This window comes from Siphateles boraxobius, unplaced genomic scaffold, assembly GCF_051911475.1.
Source record: "Siphateles boraxobius isolate OS27281-9 unplaced genomic scaffold, OSU_SipBor_1 1, whole genome shotgun sequence".
Taxonomy (NCBI): Eukaryota; Metazoa; Chordata; class Actinopteri; order Cypriniformes; family Leuciscidae; genus Siphateles; species Siphateles boraxobius.
In genome coordinates, this window is record NW_027508699.1 from 12,471,857 (window position 1) to 12,487,050 (window position 15,194).

Genomic DNA, 15,194 nt, shown 5'->3' on the forward strand with positions numbered 1-15,194 from the left:
CGAGTAAACCTGCATTAACACAGAAAGCACAATCCATACATAACGTAATGTACTAATCAATGTCATTAATGCCAGTTAAATTTTTATCTGTAAACTTGTAATCTTTTTCAAATCAGCCTTCACCTTCACTGGGCCTGCCTTGATTCTGAAACGTTCTTGTCCTTCACACGTCAATTTGTACGTTTTTTCTTCTTCACGTTTCTGGTGTATAATTCCATACTCATGTCTTTTCAAAGTATATAATAAATAAATTCAGACGAGCAGTTTAAGGTTCTGTCTTTATTGAACATTGCACTTTAGTTGGTCCATTTTGCAACATGATTCAACTAAAATCACAGCGCTACATACATCCATGCTGGAGACCTTTTACCATATGAATATATCCAGATATTATTTAATAATCCCTGAAGTAATTCATCCAGTAGCTTTTCTGTCCGTGACAACAAATCAGAGTACTGTTTTTAGTAAGCATTAGGCAAGGAGGGGCTGACTCTGGTGAGAGGGAGGAGTAAATTTAGTCTCACATCACACAACAGTAGATTTGACAAGGAGCAGGTACAAGATATCTTAAAGTATAATTGTGACTAGTCGAAACTGAATTAGAGAAATCTTTAATTACCTTTGCGTATGTGTGACACGTCAATTGAATATATCTATGACGTCATTACAGATATCAAATGGAGTTTTGACTACTATCTAGAGATATCTCGAATCAGATTTCTTACTAGTGCAATTATAATTGCAGATATCTCTAATTATCATTCTGACTAGTCAAATTAGAATATGACTTGTCAAAATGCAATTGTAGCTATCCAAAATATATTTATGGATAGTCAAAGCAAAGTTTTATATGCCAATATGGCTTGCCATACCAATGGAAGAATATGACTAGTGAATATAGCATTGTAGATATATTGAATGTATATTATGACTGTCAAAATAACATTGTAGATTTCTTCAATGAAAAAATTACTAGTCATAATCACGTTGTAGATATCTTAATTCCAATTACAACGAGTCAAAATTGCAGATATCTGGAATTGCAATGTTGACTATAGTCTATTACTACTAGAGCCAGGGGTATTTCATGCTTAAACGGCTTGCCATACACTCGATATTCTTTGGCTACTAATGGTCTCTATATATCTCTGATATTAATTAATTTCTTCAACACAGTCCTTTTTACATTATCTTTAAAAACAAATATATTCTAAAGCATTGCAATAATAGGTTGACAGTGCTGCTTTACAATATTAACAGTCACCACCGTATAACAACTGCTGTTCAAAAAAAGAGAAATTCCCAGTGTTAAAAAGCATTGTCAAACACTAAAGTACTATCAATCTTAGCACTTAAGATAGCTGATTTTAATATTAGCATGTAACTGGTACAATATACTACAGACAAACGTATTTGGATTATAGATACAAAGATCCCTTGTGAAAAGACAGAGTTTTAAATAAAGGACCACCCTTTGCGCTCCATAGTTTATTTAGTAAAAGAAATGGATGATGAAATACTGAGCTGTTACTCATGACTTTTTTCTCAAGGCACGTGTGTAATGAGTTAATGCAGAAGTCAAATTTACTGCAATAAAGATTCTTAAAACAGTCAAACTGAGCAGCTCTTTAGTTTTAGGAAAGTGTTATGGCAATAATCATGTTATTTCAACTTATCCAATTCCTAAATTGCACCAATGACAAAATGGAGCATATGTGTGGTCCCTTGACACAAAGAGTTGATTCTAAGTGATTGTGCATGTATTTTCAGGCAGTGTTTTATGATCCTCCTTTCTTTTTTTATTATTAGTTATTGGCTCCACCTGACGGTGACTCAGTGAAGTATTTCTATTAGGAGGCGCTTGAAGTCACCACCACACTCTGAGCTCAGGGCATCCTTTAGGGTAACATCATATTTCTCCAAGTACATGTCCTTGATGGTCTCCAAATCCACCTAAAGGTGAATGTTGAAAGTAAAATATTATTATTATTATTTCCAGTATTTCCATGAAAAGAGTCTTTGTATTCATTGTGTTATCAAGTCCAGAATTATGTCTACCTCAGAGCGTCCCACAATAATACGTATGAGCGTGTCCTCGTCTGTCCCGGCTCCTTTCATTGCAGCGTTCAGGCGACGGGCGAAATATAGCTGCGGATTTTTAGCACATCGCACTGTTCAAACAAAAACAAAAATAACAGTGTGATGTGTGTTGCCAGCAGAAAAGGCTATCAAATAGCTTTATCCTTTCAAAGTAGCTTACGGTCACTACTTTGAACAGCAACGACACTTTGATTCAAAAGAAGGAACACATTTCCTAAAGGCTTTTCAGAGTTTGGATGGTTATAGTTACCCAGAGTAATGTAACAGTCCTTTAATGTTCCTGTAGCCTCACTGTCTATAGCATCCAGGATATCAGTTCCAGAGAGCTATGGAAAGAAAACAAAAGATAAACCAGAAACTCAGAAAGAATGTTGAATCAGTTGTTGTAAAGCAGCGTGGGGCATAGATGGTGTTTGACCGTACAGTTTCATATATCTTGAAGGTGGCCTGAAGCTGTAGGTAGTTCCTGTGAGTGAGGATGTAGCTGAAAGTCGACTCATCTGTTCCAAAACGTCCTTCACCTGCCTGTTGAAAACCAACCACTTATTTCATTCATTCATCCATTCATTCATGCAACAAAATAACTGGGGTTGCCAGGTCTGTTTGACAAAGATAATCAAACAATTAATCAAATATAGTCCAAAACCAGCCTAATACCAAAACACAAAATATGCTATACTCTCAGAAAAAAAGGCACAAGAGCTGTTACTGGGATGGTGCCCTTTCAGAAACTACTAATATGTACTATTAGGTACTAGCATGTACACCTTAGGTAGTGAAATGTACCTTCAAGGTACTTATATGCACCCTTAAGGAGTGCAAATGGGTACCGCCCCAGTGACAGCTTTTTGTACCTTTTTTTTCTGAGAGATTTTTAGAGTGCCTATTAGACATTTTAAGATTTTCTTTGATTTGTAGATGTAAATTGCAAGTAGTAGCAGTGAACTTTTGCAAAGTTTAAAATATGTCAAGTTCACAAACAAATGTTATGTACGATGTCATCATTGCAAGTTGTAGTACAGTGTTATTTTATTTTATTTATTACCAGACCAAAATTATTTTTTAATAGTTTTAGTAAGCGATACCAATACTGATAGTTTACACAAAGTAAGGAAGGACTAAAGGCTGATTTATACTTCTGCGTCGAACCTATGCCGGAGCCTCTATGCTACGCCTTGGTTTTCATTTATACTTTTGCGTCGTTGTCCGCGTTGACGCGCAATTAGGGCCTACACATGGAGAGGGAGCATGTGAACGAGGGAGGGGTTCTAGCAGACCAATCACAGCGCTTGCGTCCGGATAGAATTGACGCGTTGTTAAATTTTTGGAGAGGTGCACGTCAGGGTAGGCGTGCTACACACAGCCTATGGCGTAGCTACTGCGTGAGTTCGACACAGAAGTATAAATTGGGCTTATGGCAGTACAGGCTTAAGGGAGTTAAATGGATAATATAACAACATAACATAATATAATCCTCATGTGGAAACCTTTTATAAGAATGTCAATTATGCGTGGAAAATCATAGACTTGGCAACCAATAAAAAAAAAAAGTTAAAAAAATCAAGAGATTTTAAGTAGAACATCAGAGTTATCCTCACCTCAAACAATGATATTGCATCCTGTTCTGCCAAAGTTTCATCCACTTCATAAGACTCATCCCTACTGGCCTGCAGGTGAAAGTCAGTTGTTCATAGCAAATAACAGCAACAAACCTTGGTAGATTCAATTGATACATTGATGCTGCACTATGCAATTGCAAATAAAGACTAGGAATGGAATTCTGCACCATACAAAAACTACACAATAACACTTAATTCTTAAAAGGGACTTTGCCACAATTCATGTTCCACTTCCAGTGAACAAAAAGCTTGATGGTTTCATTCAGTGGCGATGGAATGCAAGTTTTCATGACTATGTCCGAAAGCTTAAAAATGCTGCCTCAAAGCACCTCTAAATCCAATGTTAGCTTCACTTCCTGACTCATGAGATAGCTTCATCTGATTGATTTTTGAAGGCAGCATAGATGTATCCTTTGCTGCCTTTGATATCCCACAATCCTGTGCGTTCCACGCGATGGCAGTTAAGCTAAATATAAAAAAAATGGCGTCTGAAAGTTATGGTTGGTGGTTAGTTTGTGTGTAAATGTATGTTTTTAACCACCGTTTTCCACTTTTGATTAGTTATTAAATATTTGCTTAATTATCACCAAAGTTTCTTCTATTTTGCTGTAGATCATTAAACCGTTACGCTGCCTCAGAGGTCTCTCTGAAATTAGTTTCATAAGGTGCCTTCGTATGCAAACGCTGCCAGCTAATTCACTCCCACAAGTCAGCTGCATAAGCTTTCGGACACAGCCATAGTCTTGCTATGCTCAAAGTAATTTATTACGGAAAATGTTTTATTAAATTAGGAAAATGTGTGGCCTCTGACCCCTCTGAACAATGTGAAAAAAAAGTGCTTGAATGTACAAGTATCCACCCCATTTATGCACTTCTACATTCTTCCTATCAGTACAAATCATTGCTAAATACTATAAGTATCAAACATACTGGACATGAACTCATTAGTATAATCGTATTTTACCTCTAAGAGAGAAACCAGAAGATTCCTCACTTCTCCACTAGTGTCATCCTCAATATCAGCCTCCAGATCCCTCTCATGCACTGGAGGTCAAAAGATATGTTACATGACTATAATAATGCATTATTTTATTACTAGTAATAATATTAGCATCACAGCAATGAGCACTTCATAGTATCAATAATGAGTCAACAATAAAATCATGTCTCTTTATATTTTATTACATCACAAAATCATTTGTATCTGATTAAAGCTTACCTTGCATATATGCCTCTTTGCAATTCAAAATATCCTGTTAAAGAAAAAAATATCTATTGTCTAAGTAATGCTTACAATAAAATAATGATTTCTTTTCAGCTATGTTTGATGCTTGAAATTTGTGCGACTATTCTCCCAATCTAATAATGTAAATTATAACCTGATTGGTGCTGGTGCAGAGGATCTCCACTAGCACGTCCTCATCTGTCCCAGCACCCTTCATGGCCCTCCTCAATTCTTTAGCCATGAAGATGTTGGGCGGGTCCAGCATGGCTATAGTTGCATTCTCAAAGTTTCCTGTGAGTTCATTCTTCAAGACTTCCTTCAACTCCTTTCCAATGTGGCCACAGACCGAAAGAACAAACCAGAAACAGACTCAAATAGATGTATATTGGTTACTCGCTCTATCAAAGAATAATGATATGAAGTAAAAGTTATTAATTCAAAATACTTTTAACTAAAAAACTTAGTTCTCATTACATTACATTTCAAGGGATTGTATGCAAGATAGATTTGTTACAATGCTGGTTACGAACATTTTAGTCGATTTAGACAAGGGATATGAAGAACAACTATGGTTCAACACAATACTCCAGCTTTCTATGAGCTCTGCACGATTATTAAAAGGGTGAAAGCATAATGGTAGAAACTAGGTAACTCCAGTTACCTACTGCAGTCTAAATCAATGCAATGTGATGCTGGGAGAGGAAAATTAGAAACCACTGGTCTATGGCGCATGTCATATATGAGATTAGTTTGTTCTTATAATACCACTTTAAAGGCAGGGTAAGCGATTTGTTGCAGACACATTTTTTGCTATGCTGGTTGAAAGTCTCTTCAAATCCTGATAGCAATCAGTGGTCTAAATGTATTTATATGTATATCGTCTGTGGAAGGTGTAGGACCATAAAAATGTTTGTCCAATCATTGCATAAATGCATCTACAGCAGTCAGGTGGTACAGGTCAGCGCTCTTTAAGATGTTTATGTTCATTATTACTGTAGTTTTACGTACTTTGAGACATGAGGTAGTTTAACGCCATCTCTCGAGATGCTTTTGTTTGCTCCCTGCTGTACGTGTTCATGTGTTTTGAAGGAGGTTTTGTAGTTGGAGACACTCTGAAGGGAGGGTGGGATCTTATGCTTTCAAAGCTAGCGTGCTATTGCTAGCCTCTCCAAAAATTGCCTACCCTACCTTTAAATTTAGACAAACTATATTTACGCCATATTAGATCAGCATAAATATTGTACTTTTCACAAAAACACAATTATATAAAGGATGCACTTGCATTTGTCAATAAACATTTCAAAGATCTGACTCACATCGTCATATTTTTCAAAGTAGGCTTGTTTGATCTCCATTCGCTGGAATGCAGAGCGGTTTGCTAGAATGGAAATGATGGTCTCTTCATCCGTCCCTGTGAACAATACGAGATGAGCAAACACCTCATAATGTCAGTTATTCCTCTATCAGATTTAGGGTATGTTTACATGACAACAATGTACTAAAAAAGGAAAAGTTTTTCCTCTGTTTAAAATAATAATAATTGCATTCAGGCAACAATGTAGTCAAAACATTGTTCACATTGTTCATCCCCGTTCACACGGATCCGCGAAAACAACTAAAACGGCTGCATTATGCATGCCAGGCCAGTAGTTGGCGATGTCATGGTGTTGTGTAAACACCCCCTTAAGAGCCCCACAACTCATAGGCTAAAAAACTCTTCCTTTTTTTACACGACACAGTTTTCAACAAAATATGAAAACCTTTTATGAACCTTGATCAGTACACGTCAACAGCATTTTTGGGGCCTGAAAATGCAAACGTTGAAAAACAGTTTTCAAAGTGCAAGTTTTTGAAAACGACACCATTATAGTCCCCATGTAAACTACAAAAACGAATTTGTGAAAACGGTGAATTCATGCGTACGCGTGTTACGTTTTCAGTCTATAGGCACGTAGTTTCTTTATAAAGTGACCTCGCCATCTACTGGCTTGGCATGAATAATAACGTTTTCGTGGATTCGTGTGAACAGGGATCGTTTTGACAATGTCTGTGCGTGAAACTTCAAAAACGCAAAGGAAAAACTTTTCCGTTTTTAGTACATTTTAGTCGCGCAAACGTACCTTTAGTTAAAATACTTACAGTCAGCATGAAACAATAGTTGTGATTGTCTTATACTTCCCTATTGTGACATATATCCGAGTAAAACTTCTTGGAAAAAAATAAATGGAGGGTGGGCTCTACTGAGTGCTTGTTTGTTTGTGCTCCATAACTGAAACTGCATGTACTTAAATGTTACATTTAACATTTAAATGGTCTAAGTTTATTTAATTTTTTTAATAAAAAAAATGTATTTTATATTATTATTAGTAATATATTATTTATATATACTTATTAATAATAAATTATATGGTTGTTGTTATACATTTTCTAAATGTATCTTGTTTTCTTTAGTTTTTTTGTAAAATGTAAAAATTCTAATAAAAAAACAAATATGTAGGGCGGGACTATTGCTGTGATCTCATGTGAGAGACAGGTTCTCCCACCCTCACGCCAGTAAACACATCATCAGAACAGAGAAAAAAAAAGTCTCTAAGAGGGTGGAGAAGTTAATTGGATTAAAGATTATTAAGGCACAATATATTTATTTTAAATAATAATGTGCATGTGGAAATCATTTCTAATAATCACTGCAATATTTCATAAACATTAAAATCAAGCCCCACCCTCTATTTTTTCTTGTTCAATATTCTGTTTCAATACATCCCAACCATAGGTCCCAACGGTGAAGTAAAGTTGGAAGTAAATTCTGTTTCATGCTGACTTTAAAAGTGCTAAATCATATTTCATCATATTGCAAGTTAAAAAAAGCAAACACCCATTTATGTCAGTATTTTCCAACAGTGATTATTTTTATTTAACCTACCCATTCCTTTGCAGGCCTTACGGATTGTCTTGATGTCTGCCATCACATCAAAGTCTTCAAAAGGAGTTATTGTGGGCTGAAATGAAGGTTGTGTAAGAAAAATCATGTTTTCCAGTTTTAAATAAAATTTACAGATTTTGAAATGGGTTAAACAATTAATTTCTTTTAAATTGTACAAAGGTGTGGTCAGGGACCCATCAGGATGTTTTTCAAGGGTTTAAGGATTAGATCACAATGCAGTAATCTGTTTGGGGAGGGGTTCTGTGTCTAACACAGCTGAGTCATGGGATCTCTGGGAAAGGACAGGAACAGAGTTAGCCTTCCTCTGCCTCGCCTACTGCCATAACAACAATGTGCACTCATCGAAAACAAAACAGTCATTCTTTAATAAACATTCTTCTTCTTATGACAAGAGTAGCCTATAAACTACTCCTCAAATCACAGTAAAATACAATATAGGCTAAAATAAAATTAATATGCGAAACAATGACTAAATACTATAAAAACATATTAAGTTTAGTAATGTTGGCAATAAAACATGTAGAAATGTAGAAAAACTGTTAAAGCATCAAAACAAAACATCGAAGTGTCACGCGAGGAACTCATTTGCGCATAAACACATTTATTTATCCTACGCAATATGTTGCATACGTAGCAACCTAATGAGAAACAATATCGTTATCTGTAGTAAAAGAAACGGAGAAAAGTGCGAAAAAGAAACTTCATTGTTTTACTCACTTGAACGTTGCCCATCTTGTGATGCTGCTGATGTGAGTCTCTGCCTGAATGCGTGCTCACTCACTCTCTCCCCTTGGCCAGAGCATCTTTTTACTCCATCGCATCCCTGACGTCACTGGTGGCGACGACATCAAATGTAAAAAATATTATCAGATTTTTCTGTTCTTTTTTGTCATTAACCATATGTTAAACAGAAAGGTACTATATATAGTTTTGTTTTGGGTTCATGTTTCATGTTACAGTCATGTTTCCTGTCTTTTCATGTGATGTGATTCCCTTGCCCTCATGTGATTCACTAGTCTCTTGTGTCATGGTATCATTGGTTAATCGGCTTGATTATGTTCACAGGTGTGTCTTGTTAGTTCTAGTCCATTCTCAATATCAAGTACGTAAATTTTACTTTAGTAATTCTGCAAATGGAACAGCGGTGTTCAGCGTTCAGCTCGCTCTGATACTCTAGTTATCTCTTTATATTTTAGCCAACAATAAAACGAAACACCGCTCTGTCTCTTTTCATTTTTATTTTAAAAGATCTTAAACATATTAATAGCCACACAAATGTGGTTCAGACAGTGGTTTGTAGCCTAAATTGATTATCTTCACAGCATGTATATTTATAACAAAAAGAAACCGGGTTGTGTCATTTTATTTTATTGTACGTAAAATGGATATGTACTCTGATTCTCTTCACTGTATGTACGCATGTAGCCTACAATAAAATAAAATGACACAACCCTGTCTCTTTTTGTTAAATGTCAGTTGTAATGATCAATAATAGCCATTATAAAAGAATAAGTAGCCTAAAAGGTATAAGAAGCTATACAATAAAGCAAACGATTCAGTCAAACATAAGTCAGCTCTCTAGTAGGCTAAAACGTTAAAGTTAAATAGCCTAAATATATAAAGTTATAAAACTTCCCTTTGCCCTCAACCAAAACAATTTACCAGGGAACAAATTTTAGATTAATGAAACCAAAGACGTTAAATATACACAAGACAAATTATATCTCATATTTAACCACTACCGAGACATCAGAGCCTGCGGCAAACGTCAGAAGAACTAGCCGAGGCAAGGCTGTGCCAGGTGAGGTTAATGAGTCCTGAGCGCCTGGTGATTGCCTGTATCTCACAATTCTGAAAACGTCAGATAAAATTTTCAAATAGGCGCTATCTTTATGAATTAACCACAGATTTGAGCTTTAAACAACAACATTCTGGCCTGAAAAACTCTTAAAACTACATTTCTAGACACAGTAACAGTAGTATTTTTAAATTACTCTGGTTTTCTCCTCTGCTATTGATTCTTGCTGGTTGGTGCGAGATGCATTCTGGGATACCTGCTGTCTCAAGTCCACACAAGTCACCTCTTGATGCATCCTCGTTAAAAGGGATCGAGCACACATCCGGGGATTTGAACTGGACTTGGCTAGATGTGAACTTTGAATTGGAACAGTACTTGAATTACCTCATGCCTGACAATACACTTCACTAGACTCTAAAGCCCTATTCGCACGGGATTAGTACTATCTGGGGACCTCGTGTGATTTAGAAATTACCCCCCCCCACACACACATCTGAATTTCATGTGGCACATTCGCACGGGATAACCTAAGCCTGTGATTTTACTCAAATTTACTGACTTATCTCCTGGATATGACGTCAATAGGCAATTGCTTGGAAATGTCTTTTCGTTATAGCCATAGGTCTAGCTGTATGATATATTATGACATAAACAGAATAAAGTTCCTTACCACATGCTGCTATACATGTCATTCATCCCCATCTGATCATTCTTTTTGTTTTTGCTCTTTTGATGATTTTCAGCTTTCACTTTCTGCAAATTGTGTAGTTGTGTATAGTGATATGACCAAGCACCCAAAATACTATCAAAAAATTCCAACACAGCCTCCATTCTTCGCGAAAGATGGATAAAAAGGCGCACATGAAACAAAAACCTTGAAAAAATTATATACAATCCGGTCAAATCACACAGATGCCGATTCGCACGGGACTAATATTATCACAGGACCTCTGTGTTCGGCGAAATATAGTAGTTAATTTGCGGGGGAATTTTTACTTTACAAATTACAGACATGGCCGATTCGCACGGGATTAAGATCTCAGACAAACTCCGCAATTATTACAAATGACTAGAGGTCACCAGGTAAAACTTATTCCGTGTGAATAGGGCATTAGTCAATATATTGACCATGTCCTTTTGTTGAGCGGCTCATCATTTACTGTGAGTTTTGCAGGTGAGGAGCACCGCAATCCCACAGTACCTGCCAAGTCAGGGGCTGTTCACGTCATGCCTGCCAAGGCTGAGTTTCTTCAAGTCATGCCTGCCAAGGCTGAGTTTCTTCAAGTCATGTCTGCCGAGCCTGAGTTGCTTCACTTTCTTCACGTCATGTCTGCCAAGGCTGAGTTTCTTCAAGTCATTTCTGCCAAGGCTGAGTTTCTTCAAGTCATGTCTGCCAAGGCTGAGTTTTTTCAAGTCATGTCTGCCAAGGCTGAGTTTTCTTTAAGTCATGTCTGCCAAGGCTGAGTTTCTTCAAGTCATGTCTGCCAAGGCTGAGTTTCTTCAAGTCATGCCTGCCAAGCCTGAGTTTCTTCAAGTCATGTCTCCCAAGGCTGAGTTTCTTCAAGTCACGTCTGTCAAGGCTGAGTTTATTGAAGTCATGTCTGCCAAGGCTGAGTTGCTTCACTTTCTTCACGTCATGTCTGCCAAGTCTGAGTTTCTTCACCAGAGTCAGCTCCTGAGAGTGCAGTAATGACCATTATGGCCACAACCATTTGGTGTGTGTGGGCTGCACACACGTTGTCTCTAGCCCCTGACCACAGTCCAGTCCCAGAGCCAGCCCATGAGCACCCTTCAGAGTCTTCTCCAGCCCATGAACATCCTTCAGTCTTCTCCAGCCCATGAACACCCTCAGAGTCTTCTCCAGCCCATGCACACCCTTCAGAGTCTTCTCTAGCCCATGAACACCCTTCAGAGTCTTCTCCAGCCCATGAACACCCTTCAGAGTCCTCTCCAGCCCATGAACACCCTTCAGAGTCTTCTCCAGCCCATGAACACCATTTAGAGTCCTCTCCAGCCCATGAACAGCCTTCAGAGTCCTCTCCAGCCCATGACCACCCTTCAGAGTCTTCTCCAGCCCATGAACACCCTTCAGAGTCTTCTCCAGCCCATGAACACCCTTCAGAGTCTTCTCCAGCCCATGAACACCCTTCAGAGTCCTCTCCATCCCATGAACACCCTTCAGAGTCTGCTCCATCCCATGAACACCCTTCAGAGTCTTCTCCAGCCCATGCACACCCTACAGAGTCTTCCCCAGCCCATGAACACCCTTCAGAGTCCTCTCCAGCCCATGAACACCCTTCAGAGTCTTCTCCATCCCATGAACACCCTTCAGAGTCTTCTCCAGCCCATGCACACCCTTCAGAGTCTTCCCCAGCCCATGAACACCCTTCAGAGTCTTCTCTAGCCCATGAACACCCTTCAGAGTCTTCCCCAGCCCATGAACACCCTTCAGAGTCTTCCCCAGCCCATGCACACCCTTCAGAGTCTTCCCCAGCCCATGCACACCCTTCAGAGTCTTCTCCAGCCCATGAACACCCTTCAGAGTCCTCTCCAGCCCATGAACACCCTTCAGAGTCTTCTCCATCCCATGAACACCCTTCAGAGTCTTCTCCAGCCCATGCACACCCTTCAGAGTCTTCCCCAGCCCATGAACACCCTTCAGAGTCTTATCTAGCCCATGAACACCCTTCAGAGTCTTCTCCAGCCCATGAACACCCTTCAGAGTCCTCTCCAGCCCATGAACACCCTTCAGAGTCTTCTCCATCCCATGAACACCCATCAGAGTCTTCTCCAGCCCATGCACACCCTTCAGAGTCTTCCCCAGCCCATGAACACCCTTCAGAGTCTTCTCTAGCCCATGAACACCCTTCAGAGTCTTCCCCAGCCCATGAACACCCTTCAGAGTCCTCTCCAGCCCATGCACACCCTTCAGAGTCTTCCCCAGCCCATGAACACCCTTCAGAGTCTTCTCCATCCCATGAACACCCTTCAGAGTCTTCTCCAGCCCATGCACACCCTTCAGAGTCTTCCCCAGCCCATGAACACCCTTCAGAGTCTTCTCTAGCCCATGAACACCCTTCAGAGTCCTCCCCAGCCCATGAACACCCTTCAGAGTCCTCTCCAGCCCATGAACACCCTTCAGAGTCTTCTCCAGCCCATGCACACCCTTCAGAGTCTTCCCCAGCCCATGAACACCCTTCAGAGTCTTCTCTAGCCCATGAACACCCTTCAGAGTCCTCCCCAGCCCATGAACACCCTTCAGAGTCTTCCCCAGCCCATGCACACCCTTCAGAGTCTTCCCCAGCCCATGCACACCCTTCAGAGTCTTCTCTAGCCCATGAACACCCTTCAGAGTCTTCTCCAGCACATGAACACCCTTCAGAATCTTTTCCAGCACATGAACACCCTTCAGTGTCTTCCCCAGCCCATGAACACCCTTCAGAGTCTTCCCCAGCCCATGAACACCCTTCAGAGTCTTCCCCAGCCCATGCACACCCTTCAGAGTCTTCTCCAGCCCATGAACACCCTTCAGAGTCCTCTCCAGCCCATGAACACCCTTCAGAGTCTTCTCCATCCCATGAACACCCTTCAGAGTCTTCTCCAGCCCATGCACACCCTTCAGAGTCTTCCCCAGCCCATGAACACCCTTCAGAGTCTTATCTAGCCCATGAACACCCTTCAGAGTCTTCTCCAGCCCATGAACACCCTTCAGAGTCCTCTCCAGCCCATGAACACCCTTCAGAGTCTTCTCCATCCCATGAACACCCTTCAGAGTCTTCTCCAGCCCATGCACACCCTTCAGAGTCTTCCCCAGCCCATGAACACCCTTCAGAGTCTTCCACAGCCCATGAACACCCTTCAGAGTCCTCTCCAGCCCATGCACACCCTTCAGAGTCTTCCCCAGCCCATGAACACCCTTCAGAGTCTTCTCCATCCCATGGACACCCTTCAGAGTCTTCTCCAGCCCATGCACACCCTTCAGAGTCTTCCCCAGCCCATGAACACCCTTCAGAGTCTTCTCTAGCCCATGAACACCCTTCAGAGTCCTCCCCAGCCCATGAACACCCTCCAGAGTCCTCTCCAGCCCATGAACACCCTTCAGAGTCTTCTCCAGCCCATGCACACCCTTCAGAGTCTTCCCCAGCCCATGAACACCCTTCAGAGTCTTCTCTAGCCCATGAACACCCTTCAGAGTCCTCCCCAGCCCATGCACACCCTTCAGAGTCTTCCCCAGCCCATGCACACCCTTCAGAGTCTTCTCTAGCCCATGAACACCCTTCAGAGTCTTCTCCAGCACATGAACACCCTTCAGAATCTTCTCCAGCACATGAACACCCTTCAGTGTCTTCTCCAGCCCATGAACACCCTTCAGAGTCTTCCCCAGCCCATGAACACCCTTCAGAGTCTTCTCTAGCCCATGAAAACCCTTCAGAGTCTTCTCCAGCCCATGAACACCCTTCAGAGTCTTCTCCAGCCCATGAACACCCTTCAGAGTCTTCTCCAGCACATGAACACCCTTCAGTGTCTTCTCCAGCTCATGAACACCCTTCAGAGTCCTCTCCAGCCCATGAACACCCTTCAGAGTCCTCTCCAGCCCATGAACACCCTTCAGAGCCTTCTCCAGCCCATGAAGCCGCTCCGGACTCTGCTATAGACCCTGAGCGTAATTCCCCCCAAGAAAATTGACCCCTTGTTAAGAGCATGAACTGCCCTGGCTTCCTGAACGGCTGTCACCTCCTTGGAGGTGTCCTAGCCTGCCAGCATCGCCCATGCTGCACGGTCCAAGTCCTGTCCCCCTTCGCCTGGCCCGCCATCCCTACCCCAAGACCACCCTCCTTGACTCTCTTGTTTTGTTTTGGTTTTATGTTGGGCGTTGGGAACCACCCAAAGAGGGGGGGATATGTAATGTATAGTTTTGTTTTTGGTTCATGTTTCATGTTACAGACTTGTTTCCTGTCTTGTCATGTGATTCCCTTGCCCTCCTGTGATCCTGTTATGTGCTTCCCTATAGTCTCTTGTGTTATGTTGTCATTCGTTAATTGTCTTTATTATGTTCACATATGTGTCTTGTTTAGTCACTAGTCCTTGTGTATTTAAGCCCTTATTTTTGCCATGCGTCTTTGTCTAGTATTGTCCCTGTAATTGCTGTGTGGTGAGTTGTTTCTACGTTTATGTTAATGATCATGCCAGTCTTTGTTTTGCATTTTGCTCACGTTTGGATATAAATAAACTGCACTCGGGTTCGTCTGCAACTCGTCTCCAATGGACTCCATTACAACATGTAACCCAGTGTAAAATAAAATAGATTAATGCCTATATAAATTTTTAATTAAAACATTGTCCAAGATATTTACATTAGGCTATACTGATTGTTGATCAAACCCACATTCTCTATTGAACTGATGAGATTATATAAACAAACAAAAAATGTTCATACAATAGGAATGAAACAAATGTGCGTGGGCTGATACAAACATTTATGAGCAGAATCCTTTGAATTAGGACAAG

At 40.5% G+C, this 15,194-nt stretch overlaps 1 protein-coding gene across 2 annotated transcripts; it reads right to left on the bottom strand.

Moving 5' to 3' along the window:
* Nucleotides 1-264: 264 nt before the first annotated feature.
* anxa13l (annexin A13, like) lies at nucleotides 265-8,902 on the bottom strand. 2 transcript variants are annotated; one of them, XM_077209852.1, is made up of 11 exons: nucleotides 8,606-8,902; nucleotides 7,868-7,943; nucleotides 6,261-6,355; nucleotides 5,099-5,269; nucleotides 4,939-4,972; nucleotides 4,684-4,763; nucleotides 3,699-3,767; nucleotides 2,524-2,625; nucleotides 2,351-2,426; nucleotides 2,059-2,171; nucleotides 265-1,953 (listed from the first exon to the last, which is right to left on the bottom strand). In XM_077209852.1, the coding sequence occupies exons 1-11, from the start codon at nucleotides 8,618-8,620 to the stop codon at nucleotides 1,834-1,836; spliced, it is 951 nt and encodes a 316-aa protein (XP_077065967.1). In that variant the 5' UTR covers nucleotides 8,621-8,902; the 3' UTR covers nucleotides 265-1,833. The 2 variants fall into 2 exon arrangements, with proteins under 2 accessions (XP_077065967.1, XP_077065976.1); XM_077209861.1 differs by having other exon boundaries at nucleotides 5,099-5,266; nucleotides 8,606-8,743.
* Nucleotides 8,903-15,194: the final 6,292 nt, after the last annotated feature.

Bases quoted from the DNA above. Each gene is read 5' to 3' on its own strand.
- anxa13l (XM_077209852.1), bottom strand. The intron at 4,973-5,098 runs GTTATAATTTAC...TTTCTTTAACAG, and splicing joins TCTGCACCAGCACCAATCAG to GATATTTTGAATTGCAAAGA. The intron at 2,626-3,698 runs GTGAGGATAACT...GGTTTTCAACAG, and splicing joins ATGCAATATCATTGTTTGAG to GCAGGTGAAGGACGTTTTGG.